Source organism: Ranitomeya imitator, chromosome 5 (assembly GCF_032444005.1).
Source record: "Ranitomeya imitator isolate aRanImi1 chromosome 5, aRanImi1.pri, whole genome shotgun sequence".
Taxonomy (NCBI): domain Eukaryota; kingdom Metazoa; phylum Chordata; class Amphibia; order Anura; family Dendrobatidae; genus Ranitomeya; species Ranitomeya imitator.
In genome coordinates, this window is record NC_091286.1 from 8,330,315 (window position 1) to 8,357,073 (window position 26,759).

The 26,759-nt window shown below is 58.3% G+C and overlaps 1 protein-coding gene across 2 annotated transcripts in view; it reads right to left on the reverse strand.

Moving 5' to 3' along the window:
- Positions 1-2: 2 nt before the first annotated feature.
- The window catches only part of RSPH9 (radial spoke head component 9), a 32,206-nt gene continuing 5,449 nt past the window's right edge, over positions 3-26,759 (reverse strand). Inside the window, exons 2-5 of one of the 2 annotated variants that reach the window (XM_069768272.1) lie at positions 8,662-8,827; positions 8,450-8,579; positions 1,810-1,956; positions 3-288 (exon numbers count right to left, since the gene is read on the reverse strand). In XM_069768272.1, the coding sequence (XP_069624373.1) occupies positions 128-288; positions 1,810-1,956; positions 8,450-8,579; positions 8,662-8,827 (604 nt within the window). In that variant the 3' untranslated portion in view covers positions 3-127. The remainder of the gene's footprint in view (positions 289-1,809; positions 1,957-8,449; positions 8,580-8,661; positions 8,828-26,759) is intronic. The other variant, XM_069768273.1, reaches the window with a different exon arrangement.

Consider the following 26,759-nt stretch of genomic DNA (forward strand, 5'->3'; position numbering starts at 1 on the left):
CGGAGGGTTATAGAAGAGCCTTTATTCAGCGTGATCACTCAGTAATGTGGGGGCAGATGTCAGTCCCTTTCATCATCTCCGGGGAAGGCTGTGGATGTCCTGACGTTTGGTGCCGGTTGTCGCCGTCTCAGATCATGAAGGGCAGGTCGATATTCCGCTCTCCGTTCCCGATATATACATAGCCGTGCTGCGGGGTGAGGGGGACGTGGTAGAAGGTCATTCCCAGCCACAGCAGACTGCGCAGGACCACCACGCTGCTCCCCTGCTCGCACTGAAGGCTCCAGCAACCTGCGGGGACAGAACAGACACTTGTGATCTACCGCCAATATGGCTGCCGGTATGGCAGGACGGATCAGATACCGACATTCACAAACTAACTGACGTCTGGGGCTTGTCTGGCCAGGAACGGGTTAACCCTCCAATCTTCCCCACTGCTCTCGCTCAACACCGTCTACATCCTGGCACAGATGTGACCGCTGTGGACAGTGATTGGCTGCAGTGTCACTCTATCTGCACCATGAGGAAGTTTTCAATTTCTCCACAGGGCCTCATGAGATGTGAGTTTGCCAAGGGGGCGCAGAGTATCGCGGGTGTTTGGGTGACATGTGGGGTTGCATGATTTGCAGATATTAGAAAGCCACAAAACGTGGGGATTGCTGGATGAACCCGGGTAATCCCCACATGCTTTGTGGCTGTCACCTGCGATGCTCTGTGCACCCCGCGCTCCTACCGCATACTCCAGTGTGTACCGCTCGTGTTCACCAATAGTGATGCGTGCTCAGTAACCTCAGCGTCCCCGCGGGTGCCCGTCTCACACGGTTAGCTGCCACACATGCAGGAATCCGCTGCGAGTCGTGCACCCGCACACGACACCTCATCCGAGCACGGTCACTCATCACTAGCGAGCACCTATCGATCACCCAGCTTTCCTGAGACCATGAATGCAGTTGGCGCGGTCAGCCTCTAACAGCGGGGGGCAGCCCGGTGTCGGGGGCAGGAGGGGGATGGCAGGGTTTGCCAGCGGGGGACTCTCAGGATCTGCAGTGAGATCTCGTCTCCTCTGTGTAGAAATGTGGGAATATCCTTTGCAACTTTTCTCTTAACAATGAAAACCATATTTCACGTTCCTTGTGGAGCCGGGGCCCAGGAGCCGACACATGGGAAAGCTTAGAGGCTGCGTCCTGGTAGACGGGTGCTGGGCCGGAGGGGCCGATCGCCTACATCCACTGCCTGCGTCACTGCTGCCGGAGAAGGAGCGGCCGTCGCTCTACTGACCTCCCGATGTGACATGGCTCCATACCCGACTCCTGGGCAGACGAGCGGTCACATCTGAGGAAGACGTGCCTCCACCCTGGTGTTCCCCGAATATCTGGGGCGTGCGCCAGTCATGTATTCCTGTCCCCGTATGTGTTGTGGTTACTCGCGGACGCCTGAGATCCTCTGATGACATCTGCCCACGCTCATCACTAATCCTTACCATTACGGTGGTGTTACTGGCGAGCCCTGGCGTATGGAAGTACGGGGGAGACACCGCCATAACCACCACCAAGATTAGCAGCGCAGGATCGTACACGGTCCCCACTGCCGGGCTTTAGATGGGGGGCTCAACCTGCATCATCTCCTGCCACAAGAGCCATCTCTGCACTCGCCAGACCCCGGGTCCCTCCCGAATCTGCAGCTGTGCTCCAATGCAGACAGCCGGGACTAGGAGAGGAGGTCCGCACCTTCCACCCTGGTCACCGGGGCACACAGTGCACTATGGCTACACTGGGAGCCCCTGCTGTGCCCGGACCACCGTCCGTCGCTCACCTGTAGGGATATCCTGTGGTAAGGAGTCCAGGAAGTCGATGGCCGGGTCCTGGTCGGCCTTCTCCAGCAGAGACTTCTTCTTGGGAATCAGCGTTGGGGTGAAGTGGAAGAAGGAGCTCAGCTTTGTGGCTTCGCTAACTGTAAGACCTGGAGGGGCAAGAACACTGGGTCAGAGGTCATGACCCCACAGCAGGTACAGGTCGTGTCTACGAAGGACGGTAAATAAATATTCACGGCAGTCACAGGGGAACGAGACGACGAGGATCGCACCAAGACGAGCACGAGGCGGCAAATATGTCTTCAAAGATATTAAAACAATGAAACGTTGTATTCCGCTCACCGGAACAATTACTGAGGGGAGAAAACTCCTCCACCGAATACGGGAGAAGAGAGGGAACAGCCGGGGCGACATCCAGCAGCACAACGCAGGAAATGTTTGGGGACGTGCCCCTTCCTCAGCATGTGGGCCGATCTCACCCATCACCCCCAGGGCACTGACCCCGTGTACTCCGACTGATGAGGGACAGAAACCCGATAACGAGCATCGCTGCACAGAGCGGGACCCCCGACCAGGACTGACATCTACTGTACAAGGGGCAAAGCAGAATGCCATGTGACCGCTCCTGGACACAAGGGACCACCGCACTGCTGCATGGAGCGGACCCCTGACCAGGACTGACATCTACTGTACAAGGGGCAAAGCAGAATGTCATGTGACCGCTCCTGGACACAAGGGACCACCGTACTGCTGCATGGAGCGGACCCCCGACCAGGACTGACATCTACTGTACAAGGGGCGATGCAGAATGTCATGTGACCGCTCCTGGACACAAGGGACCACCGCACTGCTGCATGGAGCGGACCCCCGACCACGACTGACATCTACTGTACAAGGGGCAATGCAGAATGTCATGTGACCGCTCCTGGACATGAGGGACCACCGCACTGCTGCATGGAGCGGACCCCCGACCCGGACTGACATCTACTGTACAAGGGGCAATGCAGAATGTCATGTGACCGCTCCTGGACACAAGGGACCACCGCACTGCTGCATGGAGCGGGACCCCCAACCAGGACTGACATCTACTGTACAAGGGGCAATGCAGAATGTCATGTGACCGCTCCTGGACATGAGGGACCACCGCACTGCTGCATGGAGCGGACCCCCGACCAGGACTGACATCTACTGTACAAGGGGCAATGCAGAATGTCATGTGACCGCTCCTGGACATGAGGGACCACCGCACTGCTGCATGGAGCGGACCCCCGACCACGACTGACATCTACTGTACAAGGGGCAATGCAGAATGTCATGTGACCGCTCCTGGACACAAGGGACCACCGCACTGCTGCATGGAGCGGACCCTCGACCAGGACTGACATCTACTGTACAAGGGGCAATGCAGAATGCCATGTGACCGCTCCTGGACACGAGGGACCACCGCACTGCTGCATGGAGCGGACCCCCGACCAGGACTGACATCTACTGTACAAGGGGCAATGCAGAATGCCATGTGACCGCTCCTGGACACGAGGGACCACCACACTGCTGCATGGAGCGGACCCCCGACCAGGACTGACACATACTGTACAAGGGGCAATGCAGAATGCCATGTGACCGCTCCTGGACACGAGGGACCACCGCACTGCTGCATGGAGCGGACCCCCGACCACGACTGACATCTACTGTACAAGGGGCAATGCAGAATGTCATGTGACCGCTCCTGGACATGAGGGACCACCGCACTGCTGCATGGAGCGGACCCCCGACCAGGACTGACATCTACTGTACAAGGGACAATGCAGAATGTCATGTGACCGCTCCTGGACACAAGGGACCACCGCACTGCTGCATGGAGCGGACCCCCGACCCGGACTGACATCTACTGTACAAGGGGCAATGCAGAATGTCATGTGACCGCTCCTGGACACGAGGGACCACCGCACTGCTGCATGGAGCGGACCCCCGACCAGGACTGACATCTACTGTACAAGGGGCAATGCAGAATGCCATGTGACCGCTCCTGGACACAAGGGACCACTGCACTGCTGCATGGAGCGGACCCCCGACCAGGACTGACACATACTGTACAAGGGGCAATGCAGAATGTCATGTGACCGCTCCTGGACACGAGGGACCACCGCACTGCTGCATGGAGCGGACCCCCGACCAGGACTGACACATACTGTACAAGAGGCAATGCAGAATGCCATGTGACCGCTCCTGGACACGAGGGACCACCGCACTGCTGCATGGAGCGGACCCCCGACCACGACTGACATCTACTGTACAAGGGGCAATGCAGAATGTCATGTGACCGCTCCTGGACACAAGGGACCACCGCACTGCTGCATGGAGCGGACCCCCGACCAGGACTGACACATACTGTACAAGGGGCAATGCAGAATGTCATGTGACCGCTCCTGGACACGAGGGACCACCGCACTGCTGCATGGAGCGGACCCCCGACCAGGACTGACAACTACTGTACAAGGGGCAATGCAGAATGTCATGTGACCGCTCCTGGACATGAGGGACCACCGCACTGCTGCATGGAGCGGACCCCCGACCAGGACTGACATCTACTGTACAAGGGGCAATGCAGAATGTCATGTGACCGCTCCTGGACACGAGGGACCACCGCACTGCTGCATGGAGCGGACCCCCGACCAGGACTGACACATACTGTACAAGGGGCAATGCAGAATGCCATGTGACCGCTCCTGGACACAAGGGACCACCGCACTGCTGCATGGAGCGGACCCCCGACCAGGACTGACATCTACTGTACAAGGGGCAATGCAGAATGTCATGTGACCGCTCCTGGACACGAGGGACCACCGCACTGCTGCATGGAGCGGACCCCCGACCAGGACTGACATCTACTGTACAAGGGGCAATGCAGAATGTCATGTGACCGCTCCTGGACACGAGGGACCACCGCACTGCTGCATGGAGCGGACCCCCGACCAGGACTGACATCTACTGTACAAGGGGCAATGCAGAATGTCATGTGACCACTCCTGGACACGAGGGACCACCGCACTGCTGCATGGAGCGGACCCCCGACCAGGACTGACATCTACTGTACAAGGGGCAATGCAGAATGCCATGTGACCGCTCCTGGACACGAGGGACCACCGCACTGCTGCATGGAGCGGACCCCCGACCAGGACTGACATCTACTGTACAAGGGGCAATGCAGAATGTCATGTGACCGCTCCTGGACACAAGGGACCACCGCACTGCTGCATGGAGCGGACCCCCGACCAGGACTGACATCTACTGTACAAGGGGCAATGCAGAATGCCATGTGACCGCTCCTGGACACAAGGGACCACCGCACTGCTGCATGGAGCGGACCCCCGACCAGGACTGACATCTACTGTACAAGGGGCAATGCAGAATGCCATGTGACCGCTCCTGGACACAAGGGACCACCGCACTGCTGCATGGAGCGGACCCCCGACCAGGACTGACATCTACTGTACAAGGGGCAATGCAGAATGTCATGTGACCACTCCTGGACACGAGGGACCACCGCACTGCTGCATGGAGCGGACCCCCGACCACGACTGACATCTACTGTACAAGGGGCAATGCAGAATGCCATGTGACCGCTCCTGGACACGAGGGACCACCGCACTGCTGCATGGAGCGGACCCCCGACCCGGACTGACAACTACTGTACAAGGGGCAATGCAGAATGTCATATGACCGCTCCTGGACACGAGGGACCACCGCACTGCTGCATGGAGCGGACCCCCGACCAGTACTGACATCTACTGTACAAGGGGCAATGCAGAATGTCATGTGACCGCTTCTGGACACAAGGGACCACCGCACTGCTGCATGGAGCGGACCCCCGACCAGGACTGACAACTACTGTACAAGGGGCAATGCAGAATGCCATGTGACCGCTCCTGGACACGAGGGACCACCGCACTGCTGCATGGAGCGGGACCCCCGACCAGGACTGACAACTACTGTACAAGGGGCAATGCAGAATGTCATGTGACCGCTCCTGGACACAAGGGACCACCGCACTGCTGCATGGAGCGGACCCCCGACCAGGACTGACATCTACTGTACAAGGGGCAATGCAGAATGTCATGTGACCGCTCCTGGACACAAGGGACCACCGCACTGCTGCATGGAGCGGACCCCCGACCAGGACTGACATCTACTGTACAAGGGGCAATGCAGAATGTCATGTGACCGCTCCTGGACACAAGGGACCACCGCACTGCTGCATGGAGCGGACCCCCGACCACGACTGACATCTACTGTACAAGGGGCAATGCAGAATGTCATGTGACCGCTCCTGGACACAAGGGACCACCGCACTGCTGCATGGAGCGGACCCCCGACCACGACTGACATCTACTGTACAAGGGGCAATGCAGAATGTCATGTGACCGCTCCTGGACACGAGGGACCACCGCACTGCTGCATGGAGCGGACCCCCGACCAGGACTGACATCTACTGTACAAGGGGCAATGCAGAATGCCATGTGACCGCTCCTGGACACGAGGGACCACCGCACTGCTGCATGGAGCGCACCCCCGACCAGGACTGACATCTACTGTACAAGGGGCAATGCAGAATGTCATGTGACCGCTCCTGGACACGAGGGACCACCGCACTGCTGCATGGAGCGGACCCCCGACCAGGACTGACATCTACTGTACAAGGGGCAATGCAGAATGTCATGTGACCGCTCCTGGACACGAGGGACCACCGCACTGCTGCATGGAGCGGACCCCCGACCAGGACTGACATCTACTGTACAAGGGGCAATGCAGAATGTCATGTGACCGCTCCTGGACACAAGGGACCACCGCACTGCTGCATGGAGCGGACCCCCGACCAGGACTGACACATACTGTACAAGGGGCAATGCAGAATGCCATGTGACCGCTCCTGGACACAAGGGACCACCGCACTGCTGCATGGAGCGGACCCCCGACCAGGACTGACAACTACTGTACAAGGGGCAATGCAGAATGTCATGTGACCGCTCCTGGACACGAGGGACCACCGCACTGCTGCATGGAGCGGACCCCCGACCAGGACTGACATCTACTGTACAAGGGGCAATGCAGAATGCCATGTGACCGCTCCTGGACACGAGGGACCACCGCACTGCTGCATGGAGCGGACCCCCGACCAGGACTGACATCTACTGTACAAGGGGCAATGCAGAATGCCATGTGACCGCTCCTGGAAACAAGGGACCACCGCACTGCTGCATGGAGCGGACCCCCGACCAGGACTGACAACTACTGTACAAGGGGCAATGCAGAATGTCATGTGACCGCTCCTGGACACAAGGGACCACCGCACTGCTGCATGGAGCGGACCCCCGACCAGGACTGACATCTACTGTACAAGGGGCAATGCAGAATGTCATGTGACCGCTCCTGGACACGAGGGACCACCGCACTGCTGCATGGAGCGGACCCCCGACCAGGACTGACATCTACTGTACAAGGGGCAATGCAGAATGTCATGTGACCGCTCCTGGACATGAGGGACCACCGCACTGCTGCATGGAGCGGACCCCCGACCAGGACTGATACATACTGTACAAGGGGCAATGCAGAATGCCATGTGACCGCTCCTGGACACGAGGGACCACCGCACTGCTGCATGGAGCGGACCCCCGACCAGGACTGACATCTACTGTACAAGGGGCAATGCAGAATGTCATGTGACCGCTCCTGGACACGAGGGACCACCGCACTGCTGCATGGAGCGGACCCCCGACCAGGACTGACATCTACTGTACAAGGGGCAATGCAGAATGCCATGTGACCGCTCCTGGACACAAGGGACCACCGCACTGCTGCATGGAGCGGACCCCCGACCAGGACTGACAACTACTGTACAAGGGGCAATGCAGAATGTCATGTGACCGCTCCTGGACACGAGGGACCACCGCACTGCTGCATGGAGCGGACCCCCGACCAGGACTGACATCTACTGTACAAGGGGCAATGCAGAATGTCATGTGACCGCTCCTGGACACGAGGGACCACCGCACTGCTGCATGGAGCAGACCCCCGACCAGGACTGACATCTACTGTACAAGGGGCAATGCAGAATGCCATGTGACCGCTCCTGGACACGAGGGACCACCGCACTGCTGCATGGAGCAGACCCCCGACCAGGACTGACATCTACTGTACAAGGGGCAATGCAGAATGTCATGTGACCGCTCCTGGACACAAGGGACCACCGCACTGCTGCATGGAGCGGACCCCCGACCACGACTGACAACTACTGTACAAGGGGCAATGCAGAATGTCATGTGACCGCTCCTGGACACAAGGGACCACCGCACTGCTGCATGGAGCGGGACCCCCAACCAGGACTGACATCTACTGTACAAGGGGCAATGCAGAATGTCATGTGACCGCTCCTGGACACAAGGGACCACCGCACTGCTGCATGGAGCGGACCCCCGACCAGGACTGACAACTACTGTACAAGGGGCAATGCAGAATGTCATGTGACCGCTCCTGGACACGAGGGACCACCGCACTGCTGCATGGAGCGGACCCCCTGGGACACGAGGGACCACCGGCCCCATGAGGCGCTGCACCCCCTCGTCAGGCAGCCGGACTCCGCTTTACCTTGGAAGCTGTGGTTTATGTGGACCTGTCCCAGTGGGCTCTTGGTGAACGCCCCCCGGGGGGCCACAGCCGCCTCTCGATCGATCAGTGCGATTGTGCCGATCAGACGAGACTCCTCCTTAATGTGATTCTGTCAAAAAGAAAACAGCAAAAAATCAGCAGTCTCCGCCAGACGCCCCGAGATAGAGGACGCCCCGAAAATGCACAATTACCGTCACCTCCTCCTCGTACACCTCCGTCCCCTCCCCCGCCTTCCTGCGGACTGTGAGCTCATACTCATGGGCGGGATCTCCAATGAAACGCCCCTTAATGAGCCGCGCCTCCCTGATGATGTCATCTGTGGGCGGGGAAAGAAGGCACCAATCCAGACAATTCAGGCTGCAAGGAAAGGGGCGACACATCAGCACCCAAATTACCGCGCACCCCCGATGTGTGCCCCCCAGACGGATCAGTGAGTACAGGGCAATGCGGGGGATTATTTACAGTATACTGGAGGACCCCCGTGTGTCCTATGTGCCCTCAGTCTGAATAATGGGGCTCCCATGTCTCCTCAGTATCGGGGTCTCTCCTCAGTATCGGGGTCTCTCCTCAGTATTGGGGTCTCTCCTCAGTATCGGGGTCTCTCCTCAGTATTGGGGTCTCTCCTCAGTATTGGGGTCTCTCCTCAGTATTGGGGTCTCTCCTCAGTATTGGGGCCCCCACATCTCAGTATCGGGCCCCTGCGTCTCCTCAGTATTGGGGTCTCTTCAGTATTGGGGTCTCATTTTTGGGGCCTCTGCGTCTCAGTATCGGGGCCCCTGTGTCTCCTCAGTATCGGGGTCTCTCCTCAGTATCGGGGTCTCTCCTCAGTATCGGGGGTCTCTCCTCAGTATCGGGGGTCTCTCCTCAGTATCGGGGGGGTCTCTTCTCAGTATCGGGGCCCCCGTGTCTCCTCAGTATCGGGGTCTCTCCTCAGTATCGGGGTCTCTCCTCAGTATCGGGGTCTCTCCTCAGTATCGGGGGCCTCTCCTCAGTATTGGGGGCTCTCCTCAGTATCGGGGGCCTCTCCTCAGTATCGGGGTCTCTCCTCAGTATCGGGGGCCTCTCCTCAGTATTGGGGGCTCTCCTCAGTATCGGGGGCCTCTCCTCAGTATTGGGGTCTCTCCTCAGTATCGGGGGCCTCTCCTCAGTATTGGGGGCTCTCCTCAGTATCGGGGGCCTCTCCTCAGTATCGGGGTCTCAGTATCGGGGCCCCATGTCTCCTCAGTATCGGGGGGGGGGGGTCTCCTCAGTATCGGGGGCCTCTCCTCAGTATCGGTGTCTCTCCTCAGTATCGGGGGCCTCTCCTCAGTATCGGGGTCTCTCCTCAGTATCGGGGCCTCTCCTCAGTATCGGGGTCTCTCCTCAGTATCGGGGGCCTCTCCTCAGTATCGGGGCCTCTCCTCAGTATCGGGGTCTCTCCTCAGTATCGGGGGCCTCTCCTCAGTATCGGGGTCTCTCCTCAGTATCGGGGTCTCTCCTCAGTATCGGTGCCTCTCCTCAGTAACGGGGGTCTCTCCTCAGTATCGGGGGTCTCTCCTCAGTATCGGGGGTCTCTCCTCAGTATCGGGGGTCTCTCCTCAGTATCGGGGCCTCTCCTCAGTATCGGGGTCTCTCCTCAGTATCGGTGCCTCTCCTCAGTATCGGTGCCTCTCCTCAGTATCGGGGGCCTCTCCTCAGTATCGGGGGTCTCTCCTCAGTATCGGGGGTCTCTCCTCAGTATCGGTGCCTCTCCTCAGTAACGGGGGTCTCTCCTCAGTATCGGGGGTCTCTCCTCAGTATCGGGGGTCTCTCCTCAGTATCGGGGGTCTCTCCTCAGTATCGGGGCCTCTCCTCAGTATCGGGGTCTCTCCTCAGTATCGGGGGCCTCTCCTCAGTATCGGGGGTTCTCCTCAGTATCGGGGTCTCTCCTCAGTATCGAGGTCTCTCCTCAGTATCGGGGGCCTCTCCTCAGTATCTGGGGTCTCTCCTCAGTATCGGGGGCCTCTCCTCAGTATCGGGGGTCTCTCCTCAGTATCGGGGGTTCTCCTCAGTATCGGGGGCCTCTCCTCAGTATCGGGGGCCTTTCCTCAGTATCGGGGTCTCTCCTCAGTATCGGGGGCCTCTCCTCAGTATCGGGGGCCTCTCCTCAGTATCGGGGGCCTCTCCTCAGTATCGGGGGTCTCTCCTCAGTATCGGGGTCTCTCCTCAGTATCGGGGTCTCTCCTCAGTATCGAGGTCTCTCCTCAGTATCGGGGTCTCAGTATCGGGGTCTCTCCTCAGTATCAGGGTCTCTCCTCAGTATCGGGGTCTCAATATCGGGGCCCCCGTGTCTCCTCAGTATCGAGGTCTCTCCTCAGTATCGGGGTCTCTCCTCAGTATCGGGGTCTCTCCTCAGTATCGAGGTCTCTCCTCAGTATCGGGGTCTCAGTATCGGGGTCTCTCCTCAGTATCGGGGGTCTCTTCAGTATTCGGGTCTCTCCTCAGTATCGGGGTCTCTCCTCAGTATCGGGGCCTCTCCTCAGTATCGGGGCCTCTCCTCAGTATCGGGGCCTCTCCTCAGTATCGGGGGTCTCTCCTCAGTATCGGGGCCTCTCCTCAGTATCGGGGTCTCTCCTCAGTATCGGGGGTCTCTCCTCAGTATCGGGGGTCTCTCCTCAGTATCGGGGTCTCTCCTCAGTATCGGGGTCTCTCCTCAGTATCATAGTAACATAGTAACATAGTTAGTAAGGCCGAAAAAAGACATTTGTCCATCCAGTTCAGCCTATATTCCATCATAATAAATACCCAGATCTATGTCCTTCTACAGAACCTAATAATTGTATGATACAATATTGTTCTGCTCCAGGAAGACATCCAGGCCTCTCTTGAACCCCTCGACTGAGTTCGCCATCACCACCTCCTCAGGCAAGCAATTCCAGATTCTCACTGCCCTAACAGTAAAGAATCCTCTTCTATGTTGGTGGAAAAACCTTCTCTCCTCCAGACGCAAAGAATGCCCCCTTGTGCCCGTCACCTTCCTTGGTATAAACAGATCCTCAGCGAGATATTTGTATTGTCCCCTTATATACTTATACATGGTTATTAGATCGCCCCTCAGTCGTCTTTTTTCTAGACTAAATAATCCTAATTTCGCTAATCTATCTGGGTATTGTAGTTCTCCCATCCCCTTTATTAATTTTGTTGCCCTCCTTTGTACTCTCTCTAGTTCCATTATATCCTTCCTGAGCACCGGTGCCCAAAACTGGACACAGTACTCCATGTGCGGTCTAACTAGGGATTTGTACAGAGGCAGTATAATGCTCTCATCATGTGTATCCAGACCTCTTTTAATGCACCCCATGATCCTGTTTGCCTTGGCAGCTGCTGCCTGGCACTGGCTGCTCCAGGTAAGTTTATCGGGGTCTCAGTATCGGGGTCTCTCCTCAGTATCGGGGTCTCAGTATCAGGGTCTCTCCTCAGTATCGGGGTCTCTCCTCAGTATCAGGGTCTCAGTATCGGGGTCTCTCCTCAGTATCGGGGTCTCAGTATCGGGGTCTCTCCTCAGTATCGGGGTCTCAGTATCGGTGCCTCTCCTCAGTATCGGGGTCTCTCCTCACTATCGGGGTCTCTCTTCAGTATCGGGGTCTCTCCTCAGTATCGGGGTCTCAGTATCAGGGTCTCTCCTCAGTATCGGGGTCTCAGTATCGGGGCCTCTCCTCAGTATCGGGGTCTCAGTATCGGTGCCTCTACTCAGTATCGGGGTCTCTCTTCAGTATCGGGGGGCTCTCCTCAGTATCGGGGTCTCAGTATCGGGGTCTCAGTATCGGGGTCTCTCCTCAGTATCGGGGTCTCAGTATCGGTGCCTCTCCTCAGTATCGGAGTCTCTCCTCAGTATCGGGGTCTCTCCTCAGTATCGGGGGCCTCTCCTCAGTATCGGGGGCCTCTCCTCAGTATCGGGGGGCTCTCCTCAGTATCGGGGGCCTCTCCTCAGTATCGGGGTCTCAGTATCGGGGCCCCCATGTCTCCTCAGTATCGGGGGGCTCTCCTCAGTATCGGTGCCTCTCCTCAGTATCGGGGTCTCTCCTCAGTATCGGGGGTCTCTCCTCAGTATCGGGGGTCTCTCCTCAGTATCGGGGGTTCTCCTCAGTATCGGGGCCCTCTCCTCAGTATCGGGGGCCTCTCCTCAGTATCGGGGGCCTCTCCTCAGTATCGGGGGCCTCTCCTCAGTATCGGGGGCCTTTCCTCAGTATCGGGGGTCTCTCCTCAGTATCGAGGTCTCTCCTCAGTATCGGGGGCCTCTCCTCAGTATCGGGGTCTCTCCTCAGTATCGAGGTCTCTCCTCAGTATCGGGGTCTCAGTATCGGGGTCTCTCCTCAGTATCGGGGCCTCTCCTCAGTATCGGGGGTCTCTCTTCAGTATTCGGGTCTCTCCTCAGTATCGGGGTCTCTCCTCAGTATCGGGGCCTCTCCTCAGTATCGGGGCCTCCTCAGTATCGGGGGTCTCTCCTCAGTATCGGGGTCTCAGTATCGGGGTCTCTCCTCAGTATCGGGGTCTCAGTATCGGGGTCTCTCCTCAGTATCGGGGTCTCAGTATCGGGGTCTCAGTATCGGTGCCTCTCCTCAGTATCGGGGTCTCTCCTCAGTATCGGGGGTCTCTCCTCAGTATCGGGGGCCTCTCCTCAGTATCGGAGGCCTCTCCTCAGTATCGGGGGCCTCTCCTCAGTATCGGGGGCCTCTCCTCAGTATCGGGGTCTCGCCTCAGTATCGGGGTCTCTCCTCAGTATCTGTGCCTCTCCTCAGTATCGGGGTCTCTCCTCAGTATCGGTGCCTCTCCTCAGTATGGGGGTCTCACCTCAGTATGGGGGCCTCTTCTCAGTATCGGTGCCTCTCCTCAGTATCGGGGGCCTCTCCTCAGTATCGGGGTCTCTCCTCAGTATCGGGGTCTCTCCTCAGTATCGAGGTCTCTCCTCAGTATCGAGGTCTCTCCTCAGTATCGGGGGCCTCTCCTCAGTATCGGGGGCTCTCCTCAGTATCGGGGGCCTCTCCTCAGTATCGGGGGCCTCTCCTCAGTATCGGGGGCCTTTCCTCAGTATCGGGGGTCTCTCCTCAGTATCGGGGGTCTCTCCTCAATATCGAGGTCTCTCCTCAGTATCGGGGTCTCTCCTCAGTATCGAGGTCTCTCCTCAGTATCGAGGTCTCTCCTCAGTATCGGGGTCTCTCCTCAGTATCGAGGTCTCTCCTCAGTATCGGGGGTCTCTCCTCAATATCGAGGTCTCTCCTCAGTATCGGGGTCTCTCCTCAGTATCGAGGTCTCTCCTCAGTATCGAGGTCTCTCCTCAGTATCGGGGTCTCTCCTCAGTATCGAGGTCTCTCCTCAGTATCGGGGTCTCTCCTCAGTATCGGGGTCTCTCCTCAGTATCGGGGTCTCAGTATCGGGGTCTCTCCTCAGTATCGGGGCCTCTCCTCAGTATCGGGGGTCTCTCTTCAGTATTCGGGTCTCTCCTCAGTATCGGGGTCTCTCAGTATCGGGGCCTCTCCTCAGTATCGGGGCCTCCTCAGTATCGGGGGTCTCTCCTCAGTATCGGGGGCCTCTCCTCAGTATCGGGGGCCTCTCCTCAGTATCGGGGGCCTCTCCTCAGTATCGGGGGCCTCTCCTCAGTATCGGGGTCTCGCCTCAGTATCGGGGTCTCTCCTCAGTATCTGTGCCTCTCCTCAGTATCGGGGTCTCTCCTCAGTATCGGTGCCTCTCCTCAGTATGGGGGCCTCTTCTCAGTATCGGTGCCTCTCCTCAGTATCAGGGGCCTCTCCTCAGTATCGGGGGTTCTCCTCAGTATCGGGGTCTCTCCTCAGTATCGGGGTCTCTCCTCAGTATCGAGGCCTCTCCTCAGTATCGAGGTCTCTCCTCAGTATCGGGGTCTCTCCTCAGTATCGAGGCCTCTCCTCAGTATCGGGGTCTCTCCTCAGTATCGGGGTCTCTCCTCAGTATCGATGTCTCTCCTCAGTATCGGGGCCTCTCCTCAGTATCGGGGGCCTCTCCTCAGTATCGGGGGCCTCTCCTCAGTATCGGGGGCCTCTCCTCAGTATCGGGGCCCTCTCCTCAGTATCGGGGGCCTCTCCTCAGTATCGGGGGTTCTCCTCAGTATCGGGGGCCTCTCCTCAGTATCGGGGGTCTCTCCTCAGTATCGAGGTCTCTCCTCAGTATCGAGGTCTCTCCTCAGTATCGGGGGGCTCTCCTCAGTATCGGGGGCCTCTCCTCAGTATCGGGGGCCTCTCCTCAGTATCGGGGGCCTTTCCTCAGTATCGGGGGTCTCTCCTCAGTATCGAGGTCTCTCCTCAGTATCGGGGTCTCTCCTCAGTATCGAGGTCTCTCCTCAGTATCGAGGTCTCTCCTCAGTATCGAGGTCTCTCCTCAGTATCGGGGTCTCTCCTCAGTATCGGGGTCTCTCCTCAGTATCGAGGTCTCTCCTCAGTATCAGGGTCTCAGTATCGGGGCCCCCGTGTCTCCTCAGTATCGGGGTCTCTCCTCAGTATCGGGGTCTCTCCTCAGTATCGGGGTCTCTCCTCAGTATCGAGGTCTCTCCTCAGTATCGGGGTCTCAGTATCGGGGTCTCTCCTCAGTATCGGGGTCTCAGTATCGGGGTCTCTCCTCAGTATCGGGGCCTCTCCTCAGTATCGGGGGTCTCTCCTCAGTATTCGGGTCTCTCCTCAGTATCGGGGCCTCTCCTCAGTATCGGGGGTCTCTCCTCAGTATCGGGGTCTCAGTATCGGGGTCTCTCCTCAGTATCGGGGTCTCAGTATCGGGGTCTCTCCTCAGTATCGGGGTCTCAGTATCGGGGCCTCTCCTCAGTATCGGGGTCTCAGTATCGGGGTCTCTCCTCAGTATCGGGGTCTCTCCTCAGTATCGGGGGTCTCTCCTCAGTATCGGGGGTCTCTCCTCAGTATCGGGGCCTCTCCTCAGTATCGGGGGCCTCTCCTCAGTATCGGGGGCCTCTCCTCAGTATCGGGGTCTCGCCTCAGTATCGGGGTCTCTCCTCAGTATCTGTGCCTCTCCTCAGTATCGGGGGCTCTCCTCAGTATGGGGGTCTCTCCTCAGTATGGGGGCCTCTTCTCAGTATCGGTGCCTCTCCTCAGTATCGGGGGCCTCTCCTCAGTATCGGGGGCCTCTCCTCAGTATCGGGGGCCTCTCCTCAGTATCGGGGGCCTCTCCTCAGTATGGGGGTCTCTCCTCAGTATTGAGGTCTCTCCTCAGTATCGTGGTCTCTCCTCAGTATCGAGGTCTCTCCTCAGTATCGGGGTCTCTCCTCAGTATCGGGGTCTCTCCTCAGTATCGGGGGCCTCTCCTCAGTATCGGGGGCCTCTCCTCAGTATGGGGGCCTCTCCTCAGTATGGGGGTCTCTCCTCAGTATGGGGGCCTCTTCTCAGTATCGGGGTCTCTCCTCAGTATCGGGGTCTCGGTATCGGGGCCTCTCCTCAGTATCGGGGTCTCAGTATCGGTGCCTCTCCTCAGTATCGGGGTCTCTCCTCAGTATCGGGGGTCTCTCCTCAGTATCGGGGGTCTCTCCTCAGTATCGGGGGTCTCTCCTCAGTATCGGGGCCTCTCCTCAGTATCGGGGGCCTCTCCTCAGTATCGGGGGCCTCTCCTCAGTATCGGGGTCTCGCCTCAGTATCGGTGCCTCTCCTCAGTATCTGTGCCTCTCCTCAGTATCGGGGGCCTCTCCTCAGTATCGGTGCCTCTCCTCAGTATGGGGGTCTCTCCTCAGTATGGGGGCCTCTTCTCAGTATCGGCGCCTCTCCTCAGTATCGGGGGCCTCTCCTCAGTATCGGGGGTCTCTCCTCAGTATCGGGGGTCTCTCCTCAGTATCGGGGGCCTCTCCTCAGTATCGGGGGTTCTCCTCAGTATCGGGGTCTCTCCTCAGTATCGGGGTCTCTCCTCAGTATCGAGGTCTCTCCTCAGTATCGGGGTCTCTCCTCAGTATCGGGGGCCTCTCCTCAGTATCGGGGGCCTCTCCTCAGTATCGGGGGCCTCTCCTCAGTATCGGGGGCCTCTCCTCAGTATGGGGGTCTCTCCTCAGTATGGGGGCCTCTTCTCAGTATCGGTGCCTCTCCTCAGTATCGGGGCCTCTCCTCAGTATCGGGGTCTCTCCTCAGTATCGGGGTCTCTCCTCAGTATCGGGGTCTCTCCTCAGTATCGGGGTCTCTCCTCAGTATCGAGGTCTCTCCTCAGTATCGGGGTCTCTCCTCAGTATCGAGGTCTCTCCTCAGTATCGGGGTCTCTCCTCAGTATCGAGGTCTCTCCTCAGTATCGGGGTCTCAGTATCGGGGTCTCTCCTCAGTATCGGGGTCTCTCCTCAGTATCGGGGTCTCTCCTCAGTATCGGGGTCTCTCCTCAGTATCGAGGTCTCTCCTCAGTATCGGGGTCTCTCCTCAGTATCGAGGTCTCTCCTCAGTATCGGGGTCTCTCCTCAGTATCGGGGTCTCTCCTCAGTATCGAGGTCTCTCCTCAGTATCGGGGTCTCAGTATCGGGGTCTCTCCTCAGTATCGGGGCCTCTCCTCAGTATCGGGGGTCTCTCTTCAGTATTCGAGTCTCTCCTCAGTATCGGGGTCTCTCAGTATCGGGGCCTCTCCTCAGTATCGGGGGTCTCTCCTCAGTATCGGGGTCTCTCCTCAGTATCGGGGTCTCAGTATCGGGGTCTCTCCTCAGTATCGGGGTCTCAGTATCGGGGCCTCTCCTCAGTATCGGGGTCTCAGTATCGGTGCCTCTCCTCAGTATCGGGGTCTCTCCTCAGTATCGGGGGCCTCTCCTCAGTATCGGGGTCTCGCCTCAGTATCGGTGCCTCTCCTCAGTATCGGGGGCCTTTCCTCAGTATCGGGGGTTCTCCTCAGTATCGGGGTCTCTCCTCAGTATCGAGGTCTCTCCTCAGTATCGAGGTCTCTCCTCAGTATCGGGGTCTCTCCTCAGTATCGAGGTCTCTCCTCAGTATCGGGGGCCTCTCCTCAGTATCGGGGGCCTCTCCTCAGTATCGGGGGCCTCTCCTCAGTATCGGGGGCCTCTCCTCAGTATCGGGGGCCTCTCCTCAGTATCGGGGTCTCGCCTCAGTATCGGGGTCTCTCCTCAGTATCTGTGCCTCTCCTCAGTATCGGGGTCTCTCCTCAGTATCGGGGGCCTCTCCTCAGTATCGGGGGTCTCTCCTCAGTATGGGGGCCTCTTCTCAGTATCGGTGCCTCTCCTCAGTATCGGGGGTTCTCCTCAGTATCGGGGTCTCTCCTCAGTATCGGGGTCTCTCCTCAGTATCGAGGTCTCTCCTCAGTATCGAGGTCTCTCCTCAGTATCGGGGTCTCTCCTCAGTATCGAGGTCTCTCCTCAGTATCGGGGTCTCTCCTCAGTATCGGGGCCTCTCTTCAGTATCGGGGGCCTCTCCTCATTATCGAGGTCTCTCCTCAGTATCGGGGTCTCAGTATCGGAGTCTCTCCTCAGTATCGGGGGTCTCTCCTCAGTATCAGGGTCTCAGTATCGGGGCTCCCGTGTCTCCAGTATCGGGGTCTCTCCTCAGTATCGGGGTCTCTCCTCAGTATCGAGGTCTCTCCTCAGTATCGGGGGCCTTTCCTCAGTATCGGGGGTCTCTCCTCAGTATCGAGGTCTCTCCTCAGTATCGGGGTCTCTCCTCAGTATCGAGGTCTCTCCTCAGTATCGAGGTCTCTCCTCAGTATCGAGGTCTCTCCTCAGTATCGGGGTCTCTCCTCAGTATCGAGGTCTCTCCTCAGTATCGGGGTCTCGCCTCAGTATCGGGGTCTCTCCTCAGTATCGAGGTCTCTCCTCAGTATCGGGGTCTCTCCTCAGTATCGGGGGTCTCTCCTCAGTATCGGGGTCTCGCCTCAGTATCGGGGTCTCTCCTCAGTATCTGTGCCTCTCCTCAGTATCGGGGTCTCTCCTCAGTATCGGGGGCCTCTCCTCAGTATGGGGGTCTCTCCTCAGTATGGGGGCCTCTTCTCAGTATCGGTGCCTCTCCTCAGTATCGGGGGCCTCTCCTCAGTATCGGGGGTTCTCCTCAGTATCGGGGTCTCTCCTCAGTATCGGGGTCTCTCCTCAGTATCGGGGTCTCTCCTCAGTATCGGGGGCCTCTCCTCAGTATCGGGGGTTCTCCTCAGTATCGGGGTCTCTCCTCAGTATCGAGGTCTCTCCTCAGTATCGGGGGCCTTTCCTCAGTATCGGGGGTCTCTCCTCAGTATCGAGGTCTCTCCTCAGTATCGAGGTCTCTCCTCAGTATCGGGGCCTCCTCAGTATCGGGGGTCTCTCCTCAGTATCGGGGTCTCAGTATCGGGGTCTCTCCTCAGTATCGGGGTCTCAGTATCGGAGTCTCTCCTCAGTATCGGGGGCCTTTCCTCAGTATCGAGGTCTCTCCTCAGTATCGAGGTCTCTCCTCAGTATCGGGGTCTCTCCTCAGTATCGGGGCCTCCTCAGTATCGGGGGTCTCTCCTCAGTATCGGGGTCTCAGTATCGGGGTCTCTCCTCAGTATCGGGGTCTCAGTATCGGAGTCTCTCCTCAGTATCGGGGGCCTTTCCTCAGTATCGAGGTCTCTCCTCAGTATCGAGGTCTCTCCTCAGTATCGGGGTCTCTCCTCAGTATCGAGGTCTCTCCTCAGTATCGGGGTCTCTCCTCAGTATCGGGGTCTCAGTATCGGAGTCTCTCCTCAGTATCGGGGGCCTTTCCTCAGTATCGAGGTCTCTCCTCAGTATCGAGGTCTCTCCTCAGTATCGGGGTCTCTCCTCAGTATCGAGGTCTCTCCTCAGTATCGGGGTCTCTCCTCAGTATCGGGGTCTCTCCTCAGTATCGAGGTCTGTCCTCAGTATCGGGGTCTCAGTATCGGGGTCTCTCCTCAGTATCGGGGTCTCAGTATCGGGGTCTCTCCTCAGTATCGGGGCCTCTCCTCAGTATCGGGGGTCTCTCTTCAGTATCGGGGTCTCTCCTCAGTATCGGGGCCTCCTCAGTATCGGGGGTCTCTCCTCAGTATCGGGGTCTCAGTATCGGGGTCTCTCCTCAGTATCGGGGTCTCTCCTCAGTAGCGGGGTCTCTCCTCAGTATCGGGGTCTCAGTATCGGGGCCTCTCCTCAGTATCGGGGTCTCAGTATCGGTGCCTCTCCTCAGTATCGGGGTCTCTCCTCAGTATAGGGGGTCTCTCCTCAGTATCGGGGGCCTCTCCTCAGTATCGGGGGCCTCTCCTCAGTATCGGGGGCCTCTCCTCAGTATCGGGGGCCTCTCCTCAGTATCGGGGTCTCTCCTCAGTATCTGTGCCTCTCCTCAGTATCGGGGTCTCTCCTCAGTATCGGGGGCCTCTCCTCAGTATCGGGGGCCTCTCCTCAGTATGGGGGTCTCTCCTCAGTATCGGGGGCCTCTCCTCAGTATCGGGGGCCTCTCCTCAGTATCGGTGCCTCTCCTCAGTATCGGTGCCTCTCCTCAGTATCGGGGGTTCTCCTCAGTATCGGGGTCTCTCCTCAGTATCGAGGTCTCTCCTCAGTATCGGGGTCTCTCCTCAGTATCGAGGTCTCTCCTCAGTATCGGGGGCCTCTCCTCAGTATCGGGGGCCTCTCCTCAGTATCGGGGGCCTCTCCTCAGTATCGGGGGCCTCTCCTCAGTATCGGGGTCTCGCCTCAGTATCGGGGTCTCTCCTCAGTATCTGTGCCTCTCCTCAGTATCGGGGTCCTCTCCTCAGTATGGGGGTCTCTCCTCAGTATGGGGGCCTCTTCTCAGTATCGGGGGCCTCTCCTCAGTATCGGGGTCCTCTCCTCAGTATGGGGGTCTCTCCTCAGTATGGGGGCCTCTTCTCAGTATCGGGGGTTCTCCTCAGTATCGGGGTCTCTCCTCAGTATCGGGGTCTCTCCTCAGTATCGAGGTCTCTCCTCAGTATCGAGGTCTCTCCTCAGTATCGGGGTCTCTCCTCAGTATCGAGGTCTCTCCTCAGTATCGGGGTCTCTCCTCAGTATCGGAGTCTCTCCTCAGTATCGGGGGTCTCTCCTCAGTATCAGGGTCTCAGTATCGGGGCCCCCGTGTCTCCAGTATCGGGGTCTCTCCTCAGTATCGAGGTCTCTCCTCAGTATCGGGGTCTCTCCTCAGTATCGGGGGTCTCTCTTCAGTATTCGGGTCTCTCCTCAGTATCGGGGCCTCCTCAGTATCGGGGGTCTCTCCTCAGTATCGGGGTCTCAATATCGGGGGGGCCGCTCCTCAGTATCAGGGTCTCTCCTCCGTATCGGGGTCTCAGTATCGGGGCCCCCGTGTCTCCTCAGTATCGGGGTCTCAGTATCGGTGCCTCTCCTCAGTATCGGGGTCTCTCCTCAGTATCGGGGTCTCAGTATCGGGGTCTCTCCTCAGTATCGGGGTCTCAGTATCGGGGCCTCTCCTCAGTATCGGGGTCTCAGTATCGGTGCCTCTCCTCAGTATCGGTGCCTCTCCTCAGTATCGGGGTCTCTCATCAGTATCGGGGTCTCTCCTCAGTATCGGGGTCTCTCCTCAGTATCGGGGGCCTCTCCTCAGTATCGGGGGCCTCTCCTCAGTATCGAGGTCTCTCCTCAGTATCAGGGTCTCAGTATCGGGGTCTCTCCTCAGTATCGGGGTCTCTCCTCAGTATCGGGGTCTCTCCTCAGTATCGGGGTCTCTCCTCAGTATCGGGGTCTCAGTATCGGGGTCTCTCCTCAGTATCGGGGCCTCTCCTCAGTATCGGGGGTCTCTCTTCAGTATTCGGGTCTCTCCTCAGTATCGGGGCCTCCTCAGTATCGGGGTCTCTCCTCAGTATCGGGGTCTCTCCTCAGTATCGGGGTCTCAGTATCGGGGTCTCTCCTCAGTATCGGGGTCTCAGTATCAGGGTCTCTCCTCAGTATCGGGGTCTCTCCTCAGTATCGGGGTCTCAGTATCGGGGTCTCTCCTCAGTATCGGGGTCTCAGTATCGGGGCCTCTCCTCAGTATCGGGGTCTCAGTATCGGTGCCTCTTCTCAGTATCGGGGTCTCTCCTCAGTATCGGGGGTCTCTCCTCAGTATCGGGGGCCTCTCCTCAGTATCGGGGGGCCTCTCCTCAGTATCGGGGTCTCAGTATCGGGGCCCCCGTGTCTCCTCAGTATCGAGGTCTCGCCTCAGTATCGGGGTCTCTCCTCAGTATCGAGATCTCTCCTCAGTATCGGGGTCTCTCCTCAGTATCGGAGTCTCTCCTCAGTATCGGGGGTCTCTCCTCAGTATCAGGGTCTCAGTATCGGGGCCCCCGTGTCTCCAGTATCGGGGTCTCTCCTCAGTATCGGGGTCTCTCCTCAGTATCGAGGTCTCTCCTCAGTATCGGGGTCTCTCCTCAGTATCGGGGTCTCAATATCGGGGGGGCCTCTCCTCAGTATCAGGGTCTCTCCTCCGTATCGGGGTCTCAGTATCGGGGCCCCCGTGTCTCCTCAGTATCGGGGTCTCAGTATCGGTGCCTCTCCTCAGTATCGGGGTCTCTCCTCAGTATCGGGGTCTCAGTATCGGGGTCTCAGTATCGGGGTCTCTCCTCAGTATCGGGGTCTCAGTATCGGGGCCTCTCCTCAGTATCGGGGTCTCAGTATCGGTGCCTCTCCTCAGTATCGGTGCCTCTCCTCAGTATCGGTGCCTCTCCTCAGTATCGGGGTCTCTCCTCAGTATCGGGGTCTCTCCTCAGTATCGGGGTCTCTCCTCAGTATCGGGGTCTCTCCTCAGTATCGGGGTCTCTCCTCAGTATCAGGGTCTCAGTATCGGGGTCTCTCCTCAGTATCGGGGTCTCAGTATCGGGGTCTCAGTATCGGGGCCTCTCCTCAGTATCAGGGCCTCTCCTCAGTATCGGGGCCTCTCCTCAGTATCGGGGGTCTCTCTTCAGTATTCGGGTCTCTCCTCAGTATCGGGGCCTCCTCAGTATCGGGGGTCTCTCCTCAGTATCGGGGTCTCTCCTCAGTATCGGGGTCTCTCCTCAGTATCGGGGTCTCAGTATCGGGGCCTCTCCTCAGTATCGGGGTCTCAGTATCGGTGCCTCTTCTCAGTATCGGGGTCTCTCCTCAGTATCGGAGGTCTCTCCTCAGTATCGGGGGTCTCTCCTCAGTATCGGGGGCCTCTCCTCAGTATCGGGGGGCCTCTCCTCAGTATCGGGGTCTCAGTATCGGGGCCCCCGTGTCTCCTCAGTATCGAGGTCTCGCCTCAGTATCGGGGTCTCTCCTCAGTATCTGTGCCTCTCCTCAGTATCGGTGCCTCTCCTCAGTATCGGGGGCCTCTCCTCAGTATCGGGGGTTCTCCTCAGTATCGGGGGTCTCTCCTCAGTATCGAGGTCTCTCCTCAGTATCGGGGTCTCTCCTCAGTATCGAGGTCTCTCCTCAGTATCGGGGTCTCTCCTCAGTATCGGGGTCTCTCCTCAGTAACGGGGCCTCTCCTCAGTATCGGGGGCCTCTCCTCATTATCGAGGTCTCTCCTCAGTATCGGGGTCTCAGTATCGGGGTCTCAGTATCGGGGTCTCTCCTCAGTATCGGGGTCTTTCCTCAGTATCGGGGTCTCTCCTCACTATCGGGGGCCTCTCCTCAGTATCGGGGGTCTCTCCTCAGTATCAGGGTCTCAGTATCGGGGCCCCCGTCTCTCCTCAGTATCGGGGGTCTCTCCTCAGTATCGGGGGTCTCTCCTCAGTATCGGGGTCTCAGTATCGGGGCCCCCGTGTCTCCTCAGTATCGGGGTCTCTCCTCAGTATCGGGGTCTCTCCTCAGTATCGGGGGCCTCTCCTCAGTATCGAGGTCTCTCCTCAGTATCGGGGGGTCTCTCCTCAGTATCGGGGGTCTCTCCTCAGTATCGGGGTCTCAATATCGGGGGGGGGGCCTCTTCTCAGTATCAGGGTCTCATCGTGGCCCCCGTGTCTCCTCAGTATCGGGGTCTCTCCTCAGTATCGGGGTCTCAGTATCGGGGGCCTCTCCTCAGTATCGGGGTCACTCCTCAGTATCGGGGGTCTCTCCTCAGTATCGGGGTCTCTCCTCAGTATCGGGGTCTCCTCAGTATCGGGGGTCTCTCCTCAGTATCGGGGGTCTCTCCTCAGTATCGGGGGTCTCTCCTCAGTATAGAGGTCTCTCCTCAGTATCGGGGTCTCCTCAGTATCGGGGTCTCTCCTCAGTATCGGGGGCCTCTCCTCAGTATCGGGGTCTCGCCTCAGTATCGGGGTCTCTCCTCAGTATCTGTGCCTCTCCTCAGTATCGGGGTCTCTCCTCAGTATCGGGGGCCTCTCCTCAGTATCGGTGCCTCTCCTCAGTATGGGGGTCTCTCCTCAGTATTGGGGGCCTCTCCTCAGTATCGGGGTCTCTCCTCAGTATCGGGGGTCTCTCCTCAGTATCGGGGGTCTCTCCTCAGTATCGGGGGTCTCTCCTCAGTATCGGGGTCTCTCCTCAGTATAGAGGTCTCTCCTCAGTATCGGGGTCTCAGTATCGGGGTCTCTCCTCAGTATCGGGGTCTCTCCTCAGTATCGGGGGCCTCTCCTCAGTATCGGGGTCTCGCCTCAGTATCGGGGTCTCTCCTCAGTATCTGTGCCTCTCCTCAGTATCGGGGTCTCTCCTCAGTATCGGGGGCCTCTCCTCAGTATCGGTGCCTCTCCTCAGTATGGGGGTCTCTCCTCAGTATTGGGGGCCTCTCCTCAGTATCTGTGCCTCTCCTCAGTATCGGGGTCTCTCCTCAGTATCGGGGGCCTCTCCTCAGTATCTGTGCCTCTCCTCAGTATCGGGGGTTCTCCTCAGTATCGGGGTCTCTCCTCAGTATCGAGGTCTCTCCTCAGTATCGAGGTCTCTCCTCAGTATCGGGGTCTCTCCTCAGTATCGAGGTCTCTCCTCAGTATCGGGGGCCTCTCCTCAGTATCGAGGTCTCTCCTCAGTATCGGGGCCTCTCCTCAGTATCGGGGTCTCAGTATCGGAGTCTCTCCTCAGTATCGGGGTCTCTCCTCAGTATCGAGGTCTCTCCTCAGTATCGAGGTCTCTCCTCAGTATCGGGGTCTCTCCTCAGTATCGAGGTCTCTCCTCAGTATCGGGGGTCTCTCCTCAGTATCGAGGTCTCTCCTCAGTATCGAGGTCTCTCCTCAGTATCGGGGTCTCTCCTCAGTATCGAGGTCTCTCCTCAGTATCTGTGCCTCTTCTCAGTATCGGTGCCTCTCCTCAGTATCGGGGGCCTCTCCTCAGTATGGGGGCCTCTCCTCAGTATCGGGGGCCTCTCATCAGTATCGGGGGTTCTCAGTATCGGGGTCTCTCCTCAGTATCGAGGTCTCTCCTCAGTATCGGGGTCTCTCCTCAGTATCGAGGTCTCTCCTCAGTATCGGGGGCCTCTCCTCAGTATCGGGGTCTCTCCTCAGTATCGGGGGTCTCTCCTCAGTATCGGGGTCTCTCCTCAGTATCGGGGTCTCTCCTCAGTATCGAGGTCTCTCCTCAGTATCGAGGTCTCTCCTCAGTATCGGGGTCTCTCTTCAGTATCGGGGGCCTCTCCTCATTATCGAGGTCTCTCCTCAGTATCGGGGTCTCAGTATCGGAGTCTCTCCTCAGTATCGGGGGTCTCTCCTCAGTATCAGGGTCTCAGTATCGGGGCCCCCGTGTCTCCAGTATCGGGGTCTCTCCTCAGTATCGGGGTCTCTCCTCAGTATCGAGGTCTCTCCTCAGTATCGGGGGCCTTTCCTCAGTATCGGGGGTCTCTCCTCAGTATCGAGGTCTCTCCTCAGTATCGGGGTCTCTCCTCAGTATCGAGGTCTCTCCTCAGTATCGAGGTCTCTCCTCAGTATCGGGGTCTCTCCTCAGTATCGAGGTCTCTCCTCAGTATCGGGGTCTCTCCTCAGTATCGAGGTCTCTCCTGATTATCGAGGTCTCTCCTCAGTATCGGAGTCTCTCCTCAGTATCGGGGGTCTCTCCTCAGTATCAGGGTCTCAGTATCGGGGCCCCCGTGTCTCCAGTATCGGGGTCTCTCCTCAGTATCGGGTCTCTCCTCAGTATCGGGGTCTCTCCTCAGTATCGAGGTCTCTCCTCAGTATCAGGGTCTCTCCTCAGTATCGAGGTCTCTCCTCAGTATCGAGGTCTCTCCTCAGTATCGGGGTCTCTCCTCAGTATCGGGGTCTCTCCTCAGTATCGGGGGCCTCTTCTCAGTATCGGTGCCTCTCCTCAGTATCAGGGGCCTCTCCTCAGTATCGGGGGCCTCTCCTCAGTATCGGGGGTTCTCCTCAGTATCGGGGTCTCTCCTCAGTATCGGGGTCTCTCCTCAGTATCGAGGTCTCTCCTCAGTATCGAGGTCTCTCCTCAGTATCGGGGGCCTCTCCTCAGTATCGGGGGCCTCTCCTCAGTATCGGGGTCTCTCCTCAGTATCGGGGTCTCTCCTCAGTATCGAGGTCTCTCCTCAGTATCGGGGTCTCAGTATCGGGGTCTCTCCTCAGTATCGGGGCCTCTCCTCAGTATCGGGGCCTCACCTCAGTATCGGGGGTCTCTCTTCAGTATCGGGGTCTCTCCTCAGTATCGAGGTCTCTCCTCAGTATCGGGGTCTCAGTATCGGGGTCTCTCCTCAGTATCGAGGTCTCTCCTCAGTATCGGGGTCTCAGTATCGGGGTCTCTCCTCAGTATCGAGGTCTCTCCTCAGTATCGAGGTCTCTCCTCAGTATCGGGGTCTCTCCTCAGTATCGAGGTCTCTCCTCAGTATCGGGGTCTCAGTATCGGGGTCTCTCCTCAGTATCGGGGTCTCTCCTCAGTATCGGGGTCTCTCCTCAGTATCGGGGCCTCTCCTCAGTATCGGGGCCTCTCCTCAGTATCGGGGGTCTCTCTTCAGTATCGGGGTCTCTCCTCAGTATCGGGGCCTCCTCAGTATCGGGGGTCTCTCCTCAGTATCGGGGTCTCAGTATCGGGGTCTCTCCTCAGTATCGGGGTCTCAGTATCAGGGTCTCTCCTCAGTATCGGGGTCTCTCCTCAGTATCGGGGTCTCTCCTCAGTATCGGGGTCTCAGTATCGGGGCCTCTCCTCAGTATCGGGGTCTCAGTATCGGTGCCTCTTCTCAGTATCGGTGCCTCTTCTCAGTATCGGGGGCCTCTCCTCAGTATCGGGGGCCTCTCCTCAGTATCGGGGGCCTCTCCTCAGTATCGGGGGCCTCTCCTCAGTATCGGGGTCTCGCCTCAGTATCTGTGCCTCTCCTCAGTATCGGGGTCTCTCCTCAGTATCGGGGGCCTCTCCTCAGTATCGGTGCCTCTCCTCAGTATGGGGGTCTCTCCTCAGTATCGGGGGCCTCTCCTCAGTATCGGTGCCTCTCCTCAGTATCGGTGCCTCTCCTCAGTATCGGGGGTTCTCCTCAGTATCGGGGTCTCTCCTCAG